Genomic DNA, 24,142 nt, shown 5'->3' with positions numbered 1-24,142 from the left:
ACCACATTTCATAAAACAGTGGAAATATGTAAGCAAATTAAATGGAATCTGGTTAAGGAAATTATGGTATAACTCATGATGAATGTTATGCAGTCATTAAAAAAATGATGATGTATTCTACCTCTAGCAATGAAGAAAGATGGATGACATGGCATTAAGTGAAAGAGCAGCTTACAAAATTGTATGTAGAATAGAGTAGTCCCTGCTTATCCACAAGGGATACATTCAAAGACCCCTAGTGGATGTCTGAAACCACAGAGAGAACCAAACCCTACATATACTATGCTTTTTCCTATACATAGATACCTATGATAAAGTTTAATTTATAAATTAGGCACAGCTAGAGATTAACAACAATAACTAATAACAAAATAGAACAACTATAACAATATACTGTAATAAAAGTTATGTGAATATGGTCTCTCTTTCTCTCAAAATATCTTATTGTACTGTACTCATCCTTCTTCTTCTTGTGATGACGTCAGATGATACAATTCTTATGTGATGAGATCAAGTGAGTTGAACGACGTCAGCATTGTGACATAGCGCTATTTTCAGACCACGGTTGACTGACCAAGGAAAGTGAAGTCGCCTATAAGGGGGATTACTGTATAGATATTTATATACATGAAGTTGGGATCATATTTCCTTTTGTGTATACTCACAGGTATAGAAATGGGAATAGAAAGGTGTTTACCAAAATATGACAGTAGATTCCTCTGGGGTTGGCATTATGAGAGAACTATATTTTCTGATTTATAATTTTTTAATATTTTATGAGCTTTTAAATAATGAGCATGTATTAATTTCATAATTAAAAAAGGAATAAGGCTGCAAAAAAGTAGAATAATAGTGGCCAATGTTTCAGTTACTACATGTTAGGAACCCAAGGAAATTAAAGCATATGAAGAAATTGAAGAGAACTTTTTAATAGAGATGACCATTATTCTTAATATCTCCAAAGTAATTTTTTAATTAGGACAGATTCAATTTATGCACGTATCATTCTGGCTCTCAAACTCAGTGGGTTATAGCTTATATACTGATTGAAACAAAATATTTTCAGCCTAAAATAGGTAAAGTTATACTCTTATCAAAAGTGATGATTTTGGGGGCTAGCCCAGCGGTGTAGTGAAGTTCGTGTGCTCTGCTTCAGCGGCCTGGGGTTTGCGGATTCAGACCCCAGGCACAGACCCATGCACTACTCATCAAGTCATGCTGTGGCGGCGTCCCATATACAAAAAGGAGAAAGGTAGGCACAGATGTTAGCTCAGAGCTAATCTTCCTCAGCACAAAGAGGAAGATTGGCAACAGATGTTAGCTCAGGGCCTATCGTCCTCACCAAAAAATAAAATAAAATAAAATAAAAACATGATGACTTTCAAAAGACTACAGGAACTCACAAAAGTAAGACAAAGAAAAATATATAAAATCTAATTAGCTTTTAGGAAAAAAAGAAATCAAATGACTGAAAATGTCAGCTCCAAAAATACTGAAAAAGCTTCAACAGGAAGAAAATAGAGAGCAGAAGATTGGCATATGGATGTCAAAAATCCAGTGTCAAAGAGGTTTTGAGAACTGGTCGTGCGTCACCAATTATATATAACCAAGATCAGGGCGACAGCGCTCATTTCCAAGAGCAGTGGCAAGTTTTTTAATGTCCTAAAAATCTCTTTTTGGGCACTGACTGATCATGTAGCTATAATGTGAGATTTTTAAATTCATGTCATCATTGGTGATCAAATTCTGATGTAGGAAAAAGAAAGGAAAGAGATAGAGCTGTTACAGTCCCATTGTGTCAGTTCATATCTAAGATGTGTTTTATACACAATTGTCTTTTCTTCTCATCTCCAGAAAAAGCACAAAGAAGAAACCACAACGATGGCCAAGCTGACAGAATCCATGAGTGAGTAACTTGAAATTTATTCTTTATTTTTGGTTTTGAATGGAAACCATGAAATCTTGCAAAAACCACATCCCCTTGTGATTATCCGATCTCTCTCTTTCACTCTTGCAATAGCCAGGGTTTATTTAACATATAGTGCATTGTGTTGATGTTACGTTATGCATGATTCAAAATTCGTCTTGTATGGGGTCGAATTCTGTGCTGAAATTGTTACCCAAAGTATAGAGCTGAAGAATCAAAAAGGATTTTATTTGTAACACTGTATTGGGGATTGGGGTCTGCAAATTTGCCTTGTGGGACTTGGTCAAAGTCAGCTGAAGTTTTATGTGCAGATATTCCATAGACTGGATAATCTACAGACAGGAAAGAATGGTTTACCACTGTTAAATATTTCAGGAGTAGTTCGGAAATTTCAGACAGAATTATTAAAAAGTGGAGTGCTTGAGTTGTAAGTAACATGTAATGATTTGAGTATATCAGTGGTATAATGCTCTAAGCTCTTAAACTAAAAAAAAAAAGAAAAAAAAAACAGGATACACAAAGTATTTTTAAAAGGAAAGAAGAATTAGTTATAATAAATCCTCCTGCAAAATGAGAAATGCAATTTCCTATGTTGAAGTTTAAATATTAAAGACCATGTGGATGTGAAATAAACAGACAATGCAGAATATTTTCCTCTGAAAATATACACTGTTCCTGGTGATAGATTTCATACCTAAAGTTGCAAGGGAAGCTTGCAAACCCTTCTCCATTATCATTAGAGCCATGAACACCTTATTAAATTTGGCCTGCAAAATTAGCCATTAATCTTGCCCACATTTACCTGTGCCCCTACTTCTACTATTCCTCAAATCATGAGACTATTAAAATACAAGTGTTCTGACTTATTTCACTTTGCATTATACCCTCAAACACCTGAAATTTTTACAATGTCATAAACCAATGTTACTGCAATAAACAAAAAATAAAAAATAAATAAAAATTAAAAAAAAAAAGATAATAAAAAAAAAAATACAAGTGTTCTTCTGTAGCGTAGTCAATGAACCCTTATCCCCAAAGGTCCACCCCACCCCAAGAAAAGATAATGCAAAAAAGTTATTTACATTGCATTTCTTTAATTCCTGACCCAAAATCTCTGCCTAATTTCGTATGTCTTGAATGCATGCTAATTTCACCATGTAAAGGATGACTCAAAGGGATTAGGTGAAGAACAACCACCTGGCAATACTTACATGCCTCTCTTCTGCTCTCACTTCTGTATAATCCCCTGCCCTCTCCCTGCTCCACCCTTCTTTCTACCTCTAGTCATACAGCCTGAAAAATGTTCAAAGGATTTGCCACTTGGTTTGAAGAACCTCAAACTGGTTCTCTGTGAGAGAAAGGATCTTAAAATCACAGAATGTGCTCTTCTCAGATCTAGAATGACATAGTGAGGTCACCAGTACCACAGCAAAACTGACGTGCTTATGTTGTCATTGTAGGACATCTAGTCTTATCCAAAATGTCCAGCAGACATGTGGTCCACTCCAAAAGGTCTTTGACAATTTGTCCTCTCCAAAATGTCCATGAGCTTCTTTAGTCCATGCCAAGTGGTTTTGGACAGGATCAAATATCAAGGACCTTTTTGTGTGGACCCAAAGCCTCCATGGATTTTTTAGACAGGACCAAATATGACCAGATATCAAGGACATTTTGACATGGACCAAATATGCACATGGACATATTGGACAGGACCAAATGTCTGCTAATCTGGACAACACCAACTAATTCACAATCCACAGAACATTAGCAGATTTAGTTCTAATCTCTAAACCCAAATTCACCAGTACAAATAACCCACAGATTCTCCGAATGCTAGAAAGATCAGTGGCTTGGAACCTAGCATCATTGTCAATGAATAGAGTCTAGAGTGTATGGATGGATTAAACTAGATAGTGTTGCACATGAGTTGTGATGCTAACAATTTTTACGATAAGATTCATGTTAGAAATTGATATTCTAGTTCAGTGAATATTTTTTTAACTCACCTGAATTGCATTAATTGAATTAAGGGCACTATAAGAGATCTACTGGTCAATATTTCCAATAAAAGTATTTTAATTTTTCATCTCTATTGGATTCAAATGCATTTAAGTAAAACTCTCACTGGATTATTGATTTATTGAGTTTAGGTTTCAGGTTTGCCTCTGCAATAATACTAATGACTTTGATCTGTGAATCTATTGGCTCAAGAAAATTCTGTCAAAATTGAATTCCAACCATTGCGTAGATGAAAGGGTACAGCCATTCTATTAATTTGCTTTGTCTTTATGAAAAAGATCACATAGATATGATCAATGCACAAGGAAATTTAAAGTTTGAGAACAGACCTTGGAATCATACCCCACATTCCAATTCACTAATCCTTACAAAGATAAAGAACATTATGAAGTATAAGAAGTGCTATAATTCTTCTCAGTGCTTGCTGTGAAATGGTAATCATGTGGTCAACATAAATAAGTATTTCATCAAAATTAAATTCATGAATAATGTTATATACAACTGTACATTCATTCTACATAGGAAATCTACATCTATGTAATCTGCGTAAGGAGATTCTGTCAGTAGGCTAAGCAAAGAATTAACATACAATCATTACAGAATAAATTCGATGGGAGTATCAAATACATGGCCACCGGAGAAAAGGGACATAAACAGAACCACAAATGCCTGGGACACAGTGCACTGAATGGGTTTCCAGAGCCAGTAAACACTTTGCTTGTTAAACTGCCAAGCAAAAACCATCTGGTTACTAAAACATCTCTATGTTTAACTAGAACTGATATCGATTCTTGTATCACCATAGGGGTCCAAATGTTGTCGATGGATATGCAAGAACCATAATGGGGATGGGGTATCTTCTCCAACTTCTAGAGCAGGGATGAGGAGCATTTCTTTCTACCAAGTTCCATTAATCAACCATTTCAAAAAAAACAATTTTAGTTATTTTTTTAAAGTGCAAGCAAGAGACACAAAAGTATTAACAGGTTTTCAAGTGTTTAATTAAAAGCAACTTTATTTAATAAATACAAAATGATACTTCAAAATATTTTTATGTCACATTGTTGAAAGGAGAAGGAGACGTGATATGGAAGAAAAAAACGGAAAAAGGAAGAAAAACAGAGGTGGAGGAAGAAATAGAGAGACAGCAAAAATACACACAAGAAAAGTACATAGAAAAAATGAATATGAAAAAAGACCCAGAGAAGGAGCCATTAAGGAGGAAAGGGACAAAATCACAAGGAGCAAAGAGAAGACAAGTAGGCAGAAGGTGGGGAGGCAAGGAGAGGTCTTGACAGAGACAGGTTCAGGGGAGTCTAAAATTAGTAAACTGCACACTCGCATTTACCAGCTGTGGACTTTGAATCTTCCAAAGGCTATTGATTTTATTCCACTGCCCCCTGACATTTTAATCTCTGTTTGCATCTTGGAAGTGGATGTTTTCATCCTTAAACCACCAGAAGCCCAGTTCCAAAGCGGACAGCCAAAAGGCCCACGTTAGAGGGAGTTACCCTGAGCTTGCCCATCAATAGCCAGCACTTTATTACACCATTCCCTAATTAACATCGAGCTGAAAGCCTGACCCAAGTGGAGACTCCCCACCTTGTCTATACATAGACATATGGTGACCCAAACAAGGAAACCAAATCCTGCACTGTGCTGTCATTAGAAGTGACATTGGGGCAGGCAGGCTCCATCCCAGTCACTCGAATCTGAGTCAGACAGTGACAAATTGGAGGTGTGCAAATAGCCCAGGGGGCTCTGGAATCATGGTCTGTATGGGGCGCCTTTATAGATTGTTCTTACATTAACTTCTGTAGGTAATTCATTTCATGGTCGTTGCCTACTGATGCATCATCCTCCACGTCCAGGAACATGTCCAATGCAGCATAGGAATTCTCACCACACGGGTCATTCATGCTGTGGATCAAATACCTGGTGTTGTGCCTCGTGATGGAGTTGCAAGGGTGGGACAGGCAGAGAGGCTTGGCTCTGACGCCTTCTCCAGGCTGCAAGGCCCCTTCATGAGTCCCCCTGGAGTGGCACTTGTGCCTCCTTCTCCGCACCAATCGTATGTCTGCTGTGCATCACTGCAGCGGTAGATGGTGGCCACCTGAGGAGCATGTGTCCCGCCCCGGCTCACTGTGAATTGCTGTGGGAGGAGTTGACTCCCTGCATGCCTGTTCCATTCTGTTGCCATCTGTCCAGCCTCTCGTGCCACAAGCTTTCCCTTTGCCAGCCAGAGTACCCCTTCTAGTCTTCCCCACCAGTCCTTCTACCCAGGTCATCCCTATGGTTATCACCACCATAATCCATCCGCACAAGAAAGATCCGTCCTTTCCTAGCCAGGGCAGAAAGAGTGGGTCGCGGTTCCTCCCACAGCCCAGAACCGAGGACTTGCTTTGCGAGGCGCTTAGAGGTCTTGGCTGTCTGCCTTGACGTAGAGGGAATTCATCCTACGATTAAAGAAATGGCTCGAATTTAGCCCAGATTTGAAACGTCCTACTGTCAAATGAAATGAAGAGAACCAATTACAATCCCCGCATGTTAAATTAGCTCCATTAAATCGCAGTGGTTTTTTAATCATTTATTCCCTCCTTATGGAGCCGCTGTTATCACCGACATTGTGTTAAGGCATGGAAAGACAAGAAAACCAGGTCCCTGACTGCACCAAGTGAACGTTTGGGGGCAAAGGAGGCAGGAGACTCAGCTACAGAACAGAGAAACACGCTCTTGTAGAGGCCCCTGACAAGTACTGCAGCTGGAGGCGCATGCTAGCAAGGCTCTCCTTCCACAGACTTCCAACGTGGGCATGCATCATAAAGGCACCCAAAGGATATGCAAGTTCCACCAGACAGCTGGTGAGATTGTGAGGGCCAGGACCCAAGACCCAAGACCCAGCATGGGAAGGACAGAGGTGTGAGGACATAGCAGGCCGGGGGAAGAACAGAGCATTGATGTGGCAGCAGCAAGGAACTGGGGCAGCAAGACTGCAGATAGCTGGGCATGTAGGCAAGAGTCAGATCATAAAAGGACCAGTGTGCCACTTGGGTTTTTTCCTGTGGGTGATGGGGCAGCACTTAAGGTTTTTAAAGACATCAGCATTTTAGAACAATTGCACGAAGGCCTCGTGGGGTGGATTTCAGGTTGGGGCAAAGTACAGGGAAGCAGCCAGGAGCTGGTACAGCAAACGAGCTGAGAGCCAGACGAGGATGCACCTGAAATGCGTGAAAGAGGTGGTGACCAGTGGGATGTGGTGGAGATGGGAAGGAAGGATGTGGGGACGCTGCCCTTGCTTTGAGCTTAGTGGAGGGGGCTGGTGAAGCTTCCATGACCCCCCATGGATGGAAATGCAGGTGGGAGGTAGAGTGATTTGAGGAGCTGATACAATGGGTTCAGATTGGAATGTATTGACTTGAGGAAATGCACAATGGTAGGACACAGGCTTTGTGTGGAGTCATTTTTAGCACTCCATTAGCATGCCATTAGGAAAAGAATCACCTATTCTCAAGAGTGCAAATGGGGCAGGTGTGAGTATATCAGAAGGAGAGGCAGGTCACGTTGCAGTAACAATAAAACATCTCTGCAGCTTAACACACATGCACACACATATGTGCACGTGTATATTTATTTCTCCCTCAGGCCACTTGTCCAAACTGGTCAGCCTTGCACTCAGTACTTTGAGGTCGCCTCGGCCCCCAGCAGTCGGAGGCTTCATCTCACCTCACCTTACCTTCACCTGTGTTTTCACGTTCACTGCCATGGGGTGGAGAGAGCATCGCTTGTTGACACTGCACCTGAAAATTCCACCCAGAGGTAATACATGTCACTTATGCTGTCATTGCATTAGCCAAAACAAGTCAGTAGCCACATCCAACTTCCAAAGGTGGGGTGTACAAATCTGTCCTGTGCTTGGAAGGGGAATGTAAGGTCAACTCTAACCAGAAAACAGAGGGACTGAACTGTGTGCTGGAAATGCTGAGAAGCCAGACTGAGGGACAGAGAGACAATCCACTTACTAGCAATGGCAGGGGACCACTGCCTCCCCTAGTTCAGGGGGATGGAAGGAGGTGAAAACTTGGAGCCACAGGTGTGACTGCTGCCAGACATTCCTCCTGAGGCTGAGAAGAGGGAGAGCACTGTCTTGGCTTCTCACTTTCCTCCGACCTCCAGGAAGCCCGTCTGGGAGTCAGCTGACAAGGGAACCAGGAAACATGGCCAGCGGGGGCCCCTGTGATAAAGAGCTGAGAGGGGAAGATGAGGCAGGGATGTGAGGGCACACGGGCCAGGATGGGCCCAGGGGAAACCAGAATAGTCCACGAGAGTGCGAATGACTGCCCCTGTGGCTCCAGGACCATCCCCCTAAGAAGAGGAAGCTCAGGTTGGAACAACCGAGAGAAGGATCCTAGGGAAGCATGTACCAGAATTCTCCAGGGGAGCCCATTTGTCCCTCAGTGTTAGGGTTCCTGACAGAGAGAAAGCAGAAGCATGATTCCCTTTTGTATGAAACCCATGAGGCCTGTCCTGCTTGCTGGGATATTGTAAGCTGCTTATCCCCACGGGGAAAATGCTCACCCATTCTCTTAAGCACACTATTGCCGGTGCCCCGCTCCAGGCCTCTTGGGCAGGGTGTAGGATTTTAACACAACATAGCACAATTTTGCCGCCCCCTCCCCCAATGGGAAAGAGCAATAGTCGCAGGTCCAAGCAGACGTGGTCCCCAGACATTGCTCTGTTCATGGCTGGTAACAGACCCTGGAGCTGGACTGGGAGTTAAGAGCCATGGGGATCATTCCAGGCAGGGCAGAGCTATTCTTTCTATGAGGTCGTTAGGGAGCTAAATGACACTTTATCATTGGGACTAAAGCTATACAAAGCCCACCAGACAGTGCTTTTTAAAACGTACATTCTCCCTTCCAATAAAACTCAAGACACTTTACATACAGAATTCTGTCTCTCAGGCTCAGTCTCATGCAGGTAGAGACAGCATCGTCTCAAAAGTAACCCAACAAAGTCCAACTCATTGCTCTTGACTACTCGGTTCCTGCCATTACACAACCGAAATCATCGCTTCGTTACTTCTGATTGCTATCTAAATGAGCTCCCGTGACAGGAGGGAAGCATTGCTATGTCTTGAACCAGGAGCAAAAGGTCCTTTTAAGAGGGAGGTTTCAGGTCTTCATTTTTTTTTTTTAATGATTTTATTGCGGTCATATTGGCTTACAACATTGTGTAAATTTCAGATGTACATCACTATATTTCAGTTTCTGTATAGACTGCATCGTGCTCACCACTCACAGTCCAGTTTTTATTTGCCATTGTGCATATGTGCCCCTTTACCCCTTTCAACCAGCCCCTCTACCTCTCTGGTAACCACTAATCTGTTCTCTTTATCCATGTGTTTATCTTCCACATATGAGTGAAATCATACAGTATTTGTCTTTGTCTGGCTTATTTTGCCTAGCATAATACCCTCAAGGTCCATCCATGTTGTCACACTGGCACAATTTTGTCTTTTTTATGGCTGAGTAGTATTCTTGAGCCCTGGGACCCTGTCACTGTCACCTCCCCCTGGCAGTTTGCCTTCGACCTGTCCTTGCTGTCTTGTCCTTCTCCCTCCTGTCAAGCCTCTCTTCTCGTTTGCCTTCCTACTCGATAGAGGGCATGTGTCATTGTGGTCTCCCGGTATCTCTTCAAGGTATCTCTCCCCTCCTTTCACATCTCCCAGCCTCCTTTGAAGATGGGGTGCAAGCCTGAGACCGTGGGGTACAAGACCCTCCCTCCTGCAGGTGGACTGATACAGATGAGTGACAGGGCTGGATATGGACCAGTACAGGTACAGAAAGAAGCAGCCCTTCCCTTACCGAGCTGCTCTGCCATGTACTTCTGGGAATAGGATCTGGAAGCCCAACCAACAGGCTGGTTCTCTCCTTCTCCCGTGACTCTGGGAGTTCCATCATCTCCCTTAAGCATCCCCATTCGCTCACACTCACCAGATTGGCTCTGTCATCTCAACTCGTAACTCTGACTGTTGCAGCCTCCTTTCTGTGCATTCTTTCCTGGGCTACCTGCAGGACAAGGGGAGGGAGGCACAAGAGCAGATGCCAAGAGGGGCCGGCTTGGAGGGGCAGCAGGATGCAGATCCTTGCAGAAGATCGTGTTGCACATTTGGTCCCCACACAATATATCATTTCAGTCCCACCATTAGGCAGACAAGCTTCCTTTGATCCAAAGCAGAGGAGAGCCAACAGGCTCTCTGCTGCCTGTACTCCTCTGAAAATCTGTTATTTTTTCACCATACTTGTCCTCATCGGAAAACATCTTTCAGATTCAAGGATAATTGCTCCCTGGTTGAGATTATGGCTGAATTCAGTTGGAATCAGAGATCTTGGCTCTGAGGTTGAAGGGTCTGAAATGAACTATAACCCTCATGCAGCCTAATGGTGTGACCCACATCTCCTTGGGGGTGGGCTTCACGCTCTGCCTGATCACCCCTTCTCCTCCCTCCTATGTCCCTCAAGGTGAGGACTTCCTTCCTTCTGTGGTGTCCATTAGCTGCCTCCTGCACTCACTGCCAAGGCCCCTCACCCTAATGGCCAGCTTCAAATAAGAATACAATTTCCTCTCTTGCTATCTCTGAGTCTAGCTTGTAGTCTAAAGGATTTTCCTGGTAGAAACACACAGGAATGTCCAAAACAGCAAAATAAGTGGGTAAATTGCAGCTTAATGTGCTTGACATTTGTGTAAATTATTACTGGTCTTCATGCAAACAGAAATAGGGCTAGATCTGTTTTCTCAAACTCATTTCCCTTCCTTCTAAGATCTTGAAGATCACTTTGACCCCCACCTTCTGAATGATGTCAATGACTTGGTCAATGAGAAACTCGTCTCTGACACCCACATCTTATCTCTGGCACTAGGAAGATCTAGATGGGGGTTTCTCAACTTGGGCACCATTGACATTTGGAGCTGGGTGATTCTTCACTGTGAAGTTCTGTGCATTGTAGGATGTTTAATAGCATCCTTGACCTCTACTCACTAGATGCCAGTAGCACCTTCCCCAGACGTAACAACCAATACCCTCAGACGTTACTAAATTTGCCCTAGGAGGCAAAGTCACCCCCTGTTGAGAGGCTGGGAATCACTGCTCTAGATAAAAGCAGGAGGAAGAAGGAAAGCTGAGCAGACGCCAGTCATTTATTTTTCTGCAGCAGTGGAGGGATTTGCTAGTCAATCGCAGACCCTCCCGAGGCTTCCGTCTCCAATATCAGTCCATGCTACAGCCCCCCTCCACTACACTTAATGCAGGAATGGTCAACCTGAACCAGTCCTGGTGGCCCCCAAGAGAGTCCATCTGCCTCAGCCACCTGACTTTGGGGACAACCAAGCCATTAGTATTTCTGTTTTATTGATGATGCAATTGAAGCTCAGATAGACGAAGTGATTTTTTTCAATGTGATAATGTTCAAGAGGAGAGTTGGAAATACCACAACCGCCCTTGGGACTGACAGAAACGGGGGAGCTGGAACGTGAACAGGGAAAGGAGGTGGAGACCCCGATTCTGGTGGAAGCTGGTGGGAGTGTCATTCCTTCCAAAACAGTAGTTTTTAGGACCTGCTCAATGACTTCCTCAATAATAATTTTACTTACTCATTTTGCCTTTCTGAGTCATTAAGGATGGAAAGCCCAGCTCTGGGGCAGCCACATCCTCTGGGACCTTCTTCACCGGCTCCACTTGCTCCCATCTCAGGGGGCTCCAGTGTCAGTGGCATTTCACTGGCATTTCACTCATTCAGAATCACAGGGACTTTGGTCCTCCCTGGGTCTCCACTCCTTTTACAGAAGGTAATTACATGCAAAGCAGATGTTCGAGGCATGAGTCACCGCACTACCAGCCCAGCTTGGCAACTCGGAGGCAGCCGCCCAAGCCAGGCTGCCACCACTATCCGCTGGGGCCATGAACTCCAAATCTCGCTGTCTCTCTGTCCATCAACCACCCCCCAACCCACACACACCCCAGTAAGCCTCGTTCCTCCTGCCCTCTCTGCCAAGCCAAGGAGGGTGCTCAGGTGACGCCCCGGGGCTGTGGAGGAGCCCCAATTCCCACTCCAGAGCTGAGTACAGAGCCACTCTCCAAGTGGGGGGCACAGCTTCCTTAGGGAACATGAAACACGCCTGCCCCATTGCCTTTGCTCCAGCCCAAAGTAAAAAAGTAAACAAATACATTTTTAAACTCTCTCGCCTCACGCTTCCTCCACTACCCTCCCTGCCACCCACCAACTGCCACCCCGGCTCAGCTCGCTGTCCTTCCCTCCCTCCTCCCACTGGCTGCCACCTGGCTCCCAGAGCCTGCTCCACCCTCCCACCACCTGCCACCCTCCTCGTGATCCTTCCCCTCCCTCCTCCCACCATTTGGCTCCTCCCCCTCCTCGAGTCAACAGACCCCCTTCTCCGTGCCTCTGGGAACAACAGGCTTCATCAAGGAAGACAGAGGGGGAGTAGGAGGATATGTCCATGGGGATGGTGCAGCCCGGAGCAGGCTGGGAGGTGGAATTTGGGGTCTCAAGCTTCCTCTGTGCCCTCAGGTTGCAGAGAGAAGGGTCTCCTGCCCAGACCCATGGCTGTGAGAAAGCCCAGAGGGTGGGGGACAGATGGCCACCTGGGCAAGCAAGTGTGGCCAACCCAGAGCAGGAGAATGTGATGTGTGTGTATTTAGGAGGCGCTGAGCCCAAGCTAATGCACAAGAGATGCGAGCGAGCAGATGGTCAGAGGAAGAAGCGGAGAACACTGAGTTCTGAAGCTTCCAGCTCCCCAGAGCAGGGCACCCAGGCTGGAGAAGGGACCCTGCCACCCCGGAGTACACGGGTCTTTGCTCAGACCTGGGCTGATGGAAACATCTGGGCGGAGGAATTTGCTTTTGACCCGGTGCAGCCCTCTTTGCTTCATTTATATTCCCAGCGAAAGGGAATGGATCCCTTCAGGGAATTTTCCATCAATCATCTGTCACCCACTTGTTCTCTTTCACAGGGCTGCTGTCCCCTCTCTCTGCCCCAGCCCTGCCCTTCCTGCTGGTGACAGGTGTTTGAGCAGCAACAGCCCATGGTCTCCCCACTCCTCCCTCTGCCCCCCAAATTTGTTTGGGGAGGGGCGGCAGGGAGGGGAAGCACCCTGGTTTCTGGCTCTGGAGCAGATCAAAATCCGGTGAAGGTGGATGGTGCTGGTGGGGGAAGGTCACTTCCCAGACTTCACCAAGTCTTGGCTTCGCCAGGAGGAAAGGGCTGAGAGAGGGGTGTGCAGCAGTAAGGGCATCGCTGCCTACATTTCTTGTGCTGTTCTGCTTTGATTTAATCTCCCTCACAAGATATTAAATTTCAGGCTCAAAGACGTTAAAGGAGGAGGAGGCATCTTGATGTTTAAATATGGACTCAGAGAATTGCTCTCCAGCCCAGAACTGTATTCACAAAGGTTTCTACACAATTAGCAAAACATCCCTGACATGCATGGCGAGTGCAGCCCTTCTAGGAAGAAGTCTATCACTCACTGTGATCTTCCTAGGGTCTGATGGCAGCGGCTCAGCCACCTCCTAGCTGCGAGCCCACCTGCAAATTACTTAACCCTTCTTCTCTGAGTTTCTGCAACTGAGCATAACAACTACCTGGCAGTGTGTTGATAATATACGTAAAGCTGATGCATATGTATATACAAGCTAATATGTATATTCATGTACATAAATATGTGTAAATAATTGCATTTGAATATGTATGTGTGTGTATAAGCTAATAGGTACATTGAAAGTTAATATATATATAGAATATATATTCACATATTGAAAGCTAGTATATAATACATGAAAGCTAATATATAATACATATAAAGCATATAACACAGCAATTGTCCCATATCAGGCACTCAAAAACCAAAACAGGGGCCAGCCTGGTGGCCTAGTGGTTATGTTCAGTGCACTCCACTTCAGTGGCCCAGGTTTGGTTCCTGGCCTCAGACCTACACCACTCATCCGCCGTGCTATGGCAGTGACCCATGTACAAAATAGAGGAAGATTGGCCACAGAAGTTAGGTCAGGGCAAATCTTCCTCAGCAAAAAAAAAAAAAAAAAAAAAGCAAAAATAAATATTATTATTATCCCTGCACCTCACTTTACTTACTGTTCTCAAGCCCATTATAAGAATATTCATATTGTTGATTTCTGTCCCCTTGTATATATTCAACTCTCTTAAAGATCCAAAAGTTATGACATGGCTCTATGATTTTATAAGTTGGCATTAGATACTAAAGAATTCTTGTTGATGGATTTCTGCTACTTCAGGGATTTTATTATGTGTTGTTTGTTACCTGTAGTACCTTTGTTCTGACAAGTAATACTGCACCTCACACTTGAATTTTCATCATTGCCAAAGAGTCTACTTATGGGTTTCATTGCAAATATCAGTAATCCTTTCAACTCAATATGCAGACACTTCCCTTCCAACATCATCGACTGTCCCCTGGAATGGATGCGATACTGATGGTGTTCACTCCCTGGACTCACATGGTCCAGCTCACAGAATTAAGAGAGAGAAACCTCGCATTTGATTTCCTGAAGTCAAACCCAAACAAACATCACTCCCTGCTTGGTCACTAGGGATTTTTTCTTAGTGGATATTTATTTATTCAGACTATGGCCGTAGCTGTCACCTAGGAGTAAATGTCCAGTTAAATCAAAGGAAAGCTCTGACTCTGAAATAACTCTCTTCCCCAAATTATTTTCTCCTCCACGTTCCTGAGCCCCTAACCTACAGGGACATGTCTTTGCAGTCCTTTCTCCAGCACACATTCTCAACAAGAACACTTTCATAAGATAATGGACAGGAAGAAACAAATCTGGATTATTTTTTTGTGTGTGTGAGGAAGATTAGCCCTGAGCTAACATCAGATGCCAATCCTCCTCTTTTTGCTGAAGGAGATTGGTCCTGTGCTAACATCCATGCCCACCTTCCTCTACTTTATATGGGACGCTGCCACAGCATGGCTTGACAAGTGGTGTGTCAGTCCACGCCCAGGATCCAAACCTGCGAACCCCAGGCCTCTGGAGCAGAAGGCGCACACCCAACCACTACACCACCGAGCTGCCCTCTAATCTGGATTTTTTTTAAGTCCATGATGCTAATCTGGATTTTTTTTAATCTGGAATATTCTCCTCCTGTGTATATTCCACATTCTCTTTCCATAGATTTAATAAAATGTCATTGTCAGATGCATCTCTAAGACTCTCCCATGGAGAAGGTTTTATTACCATTTTCTCCTGCCTGGCTTGTACATGTTACTCCACGACCATCAAGAAAGGAAGAAGTAATTTTTTGAGTAAATCAAGAGTTGTGTTCCTCAAAATTATTTTACACCATTCTTCCCAGCATCCTCTTAAAAAGAAATCTGAATTTTTTTTATAAATCAAGTGTGAGCACATCACAAATAATTAACCAATAAGGAATAAGTAATTACCAATGTAACCAATAACCAATAAGTAATCAATAAGTACTTACCAGCAGGCACAGTGGGTGTGTGTGGGAGGAGACGTAAGCTATAAAACAAGAGCCATGGCCTTAAGACTGGCACAAAAAGTTAAACACTACTTTGGACAACAAGACAACTCTTGTCTTGTGATACAGAAGTAGATAATAAAATTCCAAGTGAGCGGGATACACCTACAGACCCCACCTTTCATTTCTTTTTAACCATGACACGATATCAGATGAAGTTCAACTCACAACTACCCACTTCCTGGAGGAACCCCAAGTTTATGTTATAATTCACCTCCCTGTCTTTCCATATTAGAACGACAACAAGGTCATTACAGGGATAACCCTGAATCTGCTCATTACAAAATAATAGTGATTTGCACGTTTCTGGATTTGGTTATTATTGACCCCAGAGTATCCCAACACTGAAGCTGAGATTTGAGAAGGGACAGACTCCTTCACGGGGGATCCAGGAAGGCTTTGGGAAAGGGGGTCCTTAGAGAACAAACAGGGCTCTAACAAGGAGAGAAGAAGGGGGTAACAGTGCTGCAGGTTAGGGGGTTGGTGGGGAGCTTAGGGGATTGGGCTGGGGTGGGTGGTCATCCTCCTAGGAGAAAACACTGGGGGCAGGAGAGCACAGATGTGTTTGGAGAACAATGACCAGGACATGTTGACTAAAGCTGGACATTTGAAGTAGGGAAATAGTAAGAGAAAAGTCTAGGAGTGGTAGATGGGGTCAGTAGGCATTGAAAGCTGGATAAGAAGTTTGTGAGTTATCCTGTAGACCACCCTTTTCTGAAATATATCCCTACGAACATTAGTCCCATGATATCCTCAGAATAAATTTTTAAAAACCAGAGTTGACTTGAGGTATTGGTGATTCAACAATGTTAGGAAGTACTTGTCCCTCCCCTTGAGATACCCAATGCCTACTAGTATAATAAAGGCTTTAAGACGCCCCGTAGTCACGTGTGTGTGGTGTTGGACTGCAATTAGTCTTTGGGTGGTGAACATGATGCAATCTACGCAGAAATCAAAATATAATGATGTACACCCGAAATTTATATAATGGTATAAACCAATGTTACCCACAATAAAAATAAAAATAAATAAACCCCCTGTAGTAAAGAAATCTAATTAACTTCTGCAGTAGGCTGAAAATGGACCTCCACAAGAGATCCACATCCTAATCCCTGGAACCTGTGGATGTTACCGTCTATGGAGAAAAAGTGGGGGGAGGTCTTTGCAAATGTAATTAAGTTAAGGATCTTGACGTGAGGAGATTATCCCGCATTATCCAGGTGGGCCCTAGATGCAATCACATATATCCTCATAAAAGGGAAGCAGAGGGAGATGTGACCACACACAGCAGATGGAAGACAGAACAGACAGATTTGAAGATGCTGGCTTTAAAGCCTAGAGTGATGCAGCGACAAGCCAAGGACTGCCAACTGCCCCCAAAATCTGTAAGATGCAAAAGAATTTTCTCCTAGAGCTTCCAGAAGGAGTTGGGCCCTACTGACACCTTAGTCTCAGACTTCCCACTTCCAGAACTGTGAGAGAGTAAAAATCTATTGTTTTGAGCCACCCAAGTTTGGGTATTTTGTTATGGAAGCCCTAGGAAATAAACAAGGGGAGATATTAGTCGAATGACGGTTTTGCTTTAGAATTACATTTGTCTAACAGTTGTATTATTATAAAAATTACAAAGGTCTTAAATGTGAGATTAAGAAGAGAAAAGATCTGGCCTGGATGAGACATAATGGATTTATCAGTTGGAAAGTCTGAAATGTCCTGATACTCACTGACCCTCTAAATTGACCAGAACAAAAATACGCGCTATTTTGTATAAGGGCCCCTTTTTTTATGCCAATTCCACTAAAGTAATTGTGCTGTCGTATAAGACATAGTCTAAATGTTCGTTATAAATGGCTCGACTCTGTGGCTCCTGACAGAGCAGCCATCCCTCAGTGAACCTAAGACCTGTGTGGGATTTACATGCTTATAAAAGAGAGAAGAATTCATAGAGATTTAGAGTTCTTTGAGAAATCCCCCCTCAGTGGTCTATGTGAGCAAAGCCATGGACTCCAACATCCAAAGTGAAGAAAGGCATTTTCTCGTGTCCTGCATCCTGTCAGCAAAAACATGCCTCTCAGTGCTGAGGAGGAAAACACAACTAAGGAGGTTCCTTGGGCTGATAACCCCCAAGTAAAACAATAGCCAGTGGTCATTTAGAGGCTGAAGCAAAGAAGCTCTGTGGGTTTTCAGAAATGAGAGCTCCCAAGTTGTAGGAGCCCCTGGTCCAGGGATGCTGGTTGCTGAGTGGTATTGGGGGCAATGGAACTGGCCACCTGGGTACCCCGCCTTCCCTACCCACAAGGAGGTGGGTGACCGCCATATCCTTACACACTCTTCATTGTGAAATGGTGTTGAGATCCACTCCCCAACTCCCAGACATTGTATAACAAGGGACTTAGCCTCCACATGCATCCGATAGTTCTTACAACTGCCTCTCAAAAGGGCAACTTTCGGGTGACATGTTCATCCACGAATAGTAGCTGCAAGTTGCAGTTCAGTTCAAAAGGTCTCATTTGAAACTCTGTGAATAACAAGCATTTTTAACAAATAGTGTGACAGTTCCCATGTGTTGATTCTCCTCCCCTGTTTGAATCCTTGCATTGACTCAGATATGAAACCACATCTCTGGTTGCTCCTGATTTATGCTTGCTTAAAGAAATCTTTAAGATGATACAACAGTTTGACAATATAATTCTAATCCATTACGATTGTGACAAAATGCTGTCATTCAACATTTCCTGTGTATTTGCTGTGTGTCCACCCTTTTGCCGAATAAAATGGGGGATATAGACTATCTATGGAGTAGAATTTACTAGTTGATTAACCAGACCCAGTTGACTAGAATCTTCCTACAACCAAGAACAATACATTTAGGAAAAATGAGAAAATGACAAGGGAAAAAAAGTACTCAACACATATCCCTACCACAGTAGGCATAAATGTTTGTTAAGTGATAACTGAAAACAGAGATTTCATTGAAAAATAATTACCCTCTGAAGGGGAATAACTGCTTAATGAGTGGGAGTTTTCCTTTTGGGGTGATGAAAATGTGTTGGAATTATATAGAGGTAGTGGTTGCACAGCATTGTGAGTGTGCTAAATGCCACTGAATTGTTCACTTTGAAATGGTTAATTGTATGTTATGTGAATTTCACCTCAATTTAAAAAAAAATACTTTCCATATTATGTCCTGATATCCTAGAGACAGAACAAATTTAGTCACATCTTCACAAAAGCATGCAACAGTGCTTGTGGAGACTAAGAAGCAGAAAGGTCCATAGACCAATAAATCACTGCATGCGACAAGCTTTTATGTGGCCAAACTACTTGATAAAACAAAAGTACTTTCCATTTGCCCTATCAATTTATGACCTAAGTTAGAATATGCATTTTTGAGTCTAGACTGCTTGGAGCCTGTCTCATAAACATGGAGTCCCCAAAATGCAAAGACTATTATATCCTTAAATTTCCTGGGCACCATAGTTCTTTTCATAAGAGAAAAATCCCATTTTGTTGGTGAGGACACTGAAGTAAACTACTGGTTAATTTATTGGCCCGAGATGGGGGAAAAAAAACAAAGAGAATAAGCAAGCCTGAAGTAGAAGCCTCCAAATTTCTGTACTGAGGGAACAATTTTTTACATAAAAGTCAGAGTTGGGAGAGGTGGAGTAAAAGAATAAAAATGATTAAAACTGCAACTTAGAAGATGGGCAGAACTCAAGTGTCATGACATTTTGATGTATTTTGGCAGAAATCAAGACAAATAACCAGATAAAGGATTAGGCACTTGACAACAACGCCAGAGGGAAAGTGACAAATTTGTTGATGGTGTACACAAAGCAGCAAGAGCAGACATTGTGAGTGACTTGTCTTATCAATTTTCTATGTATTCTGGTGCAGAGCTTCAAAACCCCTTGGAGTTTCCTGAGTGATAAGAGTGTCTTTGTTCTGCTAATGAAATGACTCATCATGGGCCCCTAGGTAGCTTCAGGATGGGGGCTGGTCATCAGAACTGGAGATTGAGTTCCATCACGTGGCCAATGACTTAGTGAATCATGTCTATGTAGTGAAACCCCAATAAATACTCTGGACACCAAGCTCTGTGGAGCTTCCTGGTTGATGAGCACATTGACATCCCGGAGGGTGACGTGCCCTGATTCTACAGGGAGAGGGCACAAAAGCTCTTCTCTCCCTCACAGACCTTACCTACATGTATCCTTTATACCAGGACTGTAATCAAAAGTATAGCACTTTCCTTAGTTCTGTGAGTCATTCTCATGAATTATCAAACCCGAAGAGGTTATGGAAACCCCAGAATTTATAGCCAGAAGTGTGGTCAGAAATATAAGTCAGAAGTTCAGGTGGCCTGGGGACCCCCAAAGTGTGTCTGGCGTCTTAAATAAGGGCAGTGTTGTGGGGAACTGAACCCATCACCAGGTGGTTGGTGTCAGAATTGAGTTGCAGTACAGCCAGTTAGGGTGGAAACAGATTATATCCATTTATATATATCATATTTCAATTTTTCCCTTACCAAACAATGAGAAACACACTCAAACAGGTAAAATTCTGACACTTTAACTTTGGGAACCAAAACAGGAAAACCTCCTTCAGAACTTAACTATGTAACTTATTTTCATCCATAATTATGAATTATGAATTCCTAATGCTATCTCTGTCCCTTTTATTTTTTTCAAGCAGAAGAAATATCGCATATATTCACACAAAATTAGAAAAGTAGATGGGTTTTTCAATCTATTTTTCCTCTCATCATTTTTTCCAGATTTTTCTGGTAGAGAAATTACTTAGAATTTAACTAATGTCCTTCTTGGTGACCTGGCTTTCTTGACAGCCAAATATAAAAGATAAATGAATCAACTTTTGGCAATTCTGAAAGGCATACTTGCCTTCTTTTAGGAATCTTTACTTACATGAGAACTAGGAGCATAAAAATACAAGAAAGGGCTAAGTTTTAAGAAGACCGACAAATTTATTAAAAACATAACCACATAATTTTATAAGTAGTACATTATTTGAGAGGGAATATGGTTTCAGACAGTTTTTTTTCCTTAAATATATAATTTCCTTTCAGATTTGTTGAATGGAATTTCAATCTCCAAACATTCTCAGACCGCAATCTCTTGCCGTAATCACTATAATAATAAGGAATGATGGTGTTTAAAGGCCGGAAATTAACAAGTCTAAGAAGCAAAGAAAAGAACAGCCTCAGGTTTTGAGGCAAAGATATTCCAATTTCAATCCTAAAATCACAGACAACTTAGCACAATTTGCTTCTGAAATGATCTCATCCTACATTTTTTTCCCAGAGTCTTCTAGGCAAAATGGTCAAATTGAAAGAGATTTGGGATCTTTCACTATTTGCTCCCAGAAGGATCTAGAACGAGGAAAGAAACTATAAACAAAACTAAAACAATAACCCCCTGAGGCAAATATCTAGTTGGCCCAGTGTGGATGAGATCATATCATTTGGAAAATGGTTCAAAGATCCAGACAATTATAATGATACAAAAAATAGCTTTCATATGAAGGAAGAAGTAACATAATATACCTGTGGAAAATGTCTGTACTTAATTTTTTTTGGCTCATCACATATCTGTTTTATCCCATCTGTTAATATTTATAAGTTTCTAACAAACATTTGAAGTCTAATATCCAACAATTTACCCCTCTTACCTGCAGGATTTATAACTATTTTGACCCCTTTCAGAAATGCAAAAGGAAGAATATATTTGGTTTAGGGCCTTAATATCCATCCTGTAATGGAGAAAAGGAAGAAAAAGTTGAGGGAAAGGTAAAAAAAAAAAAAAAAAAACAACGGGACTACTCCTCTTGAAGTCACTCCTCGTGTTTCTCAGTGAATTGAAAAAGATCATTGTGAACAAAGAACAACAGGAAACATGGCATGACCACACAAGAGACCCAGGTTGGGGGAGGGGAGTCTTATCATGATGGAGTAATTATGAGGTTACGATAAAGTCCTTCGTTTAATGGCATGACAGGGGGTGGTGAACCCACCAAAAGTTGCATGGCGACCAAAGCTCGCGCACACTTAAGCTTTCATGGGGTAAAAACATGGGATTCCGTCATCATCAGGATGCTACTAGCTATTAGGAGTCCTGGGGAAGGGACACTGCCTTCTAAACCGGCAGGTTGTGTGTTCCGTTAAGTTGCCTCATCAGTCTCCTCCCACCTCTCAGAGGATGTATTCCACACCCGGAAACCCGGTGGATTGAGAGGCTGGTTTCCATGGAGATGTTCTGGAGCTTGGCTGGTATTCCCTGCAGAAAGGAAAGAAACTGCCCCGGCGCTCAGCGTGTACACACACATACACATACAGACATAACCATATGTACACTCATACACACACACACAAATGCCTGCACACACACACATGCACACACGCACGCACACTTTCCAGTTAGACAAACTGGTTATATATAGCAAGAATTGTAAGATAATTGAAAGAGCGTACTGGGGTTTGAAGAATAAGGATAGGATTGAGGAATGTTTGGGGGGGAGATCCCTTTTTACGCCTCTGTAACCTCTGAATTGTGGGTTTAGCAGAGCATGAAAAGCGAATGCCCTTTTGTCTGCATTCTGGGCACAGGCAGCTGGGCCTTCTGAAAAGACGGCTGTCCCTGAGTGGGTAAGACTTCCTCTGAGGGCGGGGAGGCCTGGGCTGGCATGGAGCTAAAGCCACAACGCTGCCCCGTGAGCCAGGGAGAGGGAATCCCTTCCCAGAGGGATTGTCTGCGTGCATCAGCAAATCCACTTCAGACCAAAACTACAGCAGCAACAGCCATGCCTCACAGATGATTGCTGAACCAGGATGGGGTTCTGTTGTCTGCTGGTTTGGAAAGCGCTGTGTGTAGGTTAATGGGAATCTCAGGCCTGTGGTAGAAACTCCTCTAGTTCTCACAATAAGGAAAATATTTTGGAGAAATGTAGGAGCATTTCCCCTTTTACTTGGGGATCTAGTCTCCCCATGGTCTCAGCACCATCATTTATTAGCTGTGTGACCTCAGGGAAGTTACTCAATCTCTCTGTTTCTTTATCTATAAAACAAAATTAGTAAGTTAGTATTTGTACAACACTTTGTATGTGTCAGGGGCTTTTCCAAGCACTTTATTTTCTCAATGATTCATCACAACAACCCTCTGGGATGAATACAGTGCTATCCTCATGCTGTGGGTGAGGAGACTAAAGCACAGAGAGGTTAAGAAACTTGCTTAAGATCACACAGGTAGGAAGGAACAGTCAGGATTCAAGCCCAGGCCACCTAGCTCTAACCCCAGTTGCTTAGCTTCCATACTGTAGCACTTTGCTGTGATGCTATGAGATATTTTTATTTTTAGTCTAAGTGCTTTACATGTATTAATATATTTAATCTTAACAGTTCTGTGAAGTTGGTGCTAATAGACTGTCAGATGAGGAAACTGAGGCACAGAGTGGTAAAATAACTTGCCCAAAGCTACACAGCTAGAATGTGAGGAGATTGGAATTTGAACTCCTGCATTCAGGCTACAGAGCAATAAGGATCAAGGATCTGAAGGGATGGCAAAAGAAACCTCCAGAAAGGGGGCAGCCTGTGGAAGCATGTGTGGCCAGTGGCCGGGGTCAGAGTGGCATCTCTTGGTTGGATTCAGCACAGCTGTGTGAGTTAGATTGGCGTAGTGAGGAGCTTGCTTCTCTCAGGGCCAGAGCAGCAAACCAGTCCACTGTGCCTTCCCACCCCCAACGCTCAGCATGGGCAGCCCCCTCCACATCCTTTCCCGGATTAAGGGATTCATCAGCAGCAGATGTCACTGCTAGAGCCACGGAGGTGACCCTCTGCCAACCCTGCCGCCAAGGTTCAGGTTGATGCCTAACCTTTTCCAGTGTTGAGATGACTTTATAACCTCAGACAGTTCATAATTCCCACAAGAGCGTGGGAAAGGTGAGAAGATACATTATGACACAACTTGAAAACCAACTTGATCCTTGAAGGTGTAATTGTTACCAGCACAGCATAGATCATGTGGAACAATAGCAACACAGATATGACTGGAAAATTATTTATTTTATCTATAGTGGGTACTTAGTGCATAGAAGCACCCCCAGGCCCTTTCTATAACTCCCCCCAACTCCCTGCTAGGCATTTTAGAGTTGAGCATTAGAAATCTCAGCCCACCCTCCTGAAACATGAGGACCCTTATCTGTCCGTGGTCCCTGCGGCGTCCAGCACAGTGCCTGGCCCAGAGCAAGGGGCAATGAAGGTGTTCTGAGGGGGCAGGGGGCACTGGGACGCCAGCACGGGATCCTCCCCAGAGACCCTCTAGGACGGCACACAGGGCAGGGAAGCCAGCACTGCTCTGGGCTTGGCCTCTGCACCTGGCTTTGCACACTTCTGAAGCCAGTGTGGCCACCACCTTTTCAAATGAGGAGACAGGAGAGGGGGACTGGAGGTGGGCGTGCAGGGGGCCCCTCTTCACCAGGATGCCACCCCCTCCTCCCTCTGCCTTGGCTCCCATCGGGGTCTCACCGCCGCCTCTCATGCCCTGTGCAGGGGGTCCATCTGGCCTCAGTGAATCACTGGAAATATCCTGAA

The 24,142-nt window shown here is 43.5% G+C and overlaps 1 protein-coding gene across 1 annotated transcript in view; it reads left to right on the top strand.

The window, feature by feature from the left end:
• KCNJ6 (potassium inwardly rectifying channel subfamily J member 6) overlaps nucleotides 1–24,142 on the top strand; it is a 264,226-nt gene that overhangs the window by 71,971 nt on the left and 168,113 nt on the right. The window contains exon 2 of the mRNA XM_058523101.1: nucleotides 1,855–1,906. Within this exon, the coding sequence (XP_058379084.1) occupies nucleotides 1,882–1,906 (25 nt within the window). The 5' untranslated portion in view covers nucleotides 1,855–1,881. The remainder of the gene's footprint in view (nucleotides 1–1,854; nucleotides 1,907–24,142) is intronic.

This window comes from Diceros bicornis, chromosome 27 (assembly GCF_020826845.1).
Source record: "Diceros bicornis minor isolate mBicDic1 chromosome 27, mDicBic1.mat.cur, whole genome shotgun sequence".
Taxonomy (NCBI): domain Eukaryota; kingdom Metazoa; phylum Chordata; class Mammalia; order Perissodactyla; family Rhinocerotidae; genus Diceros; species Diceros bicornis.
This window is presented reverse-complemented; position numbering and strand designations above follow the sequence as displayed.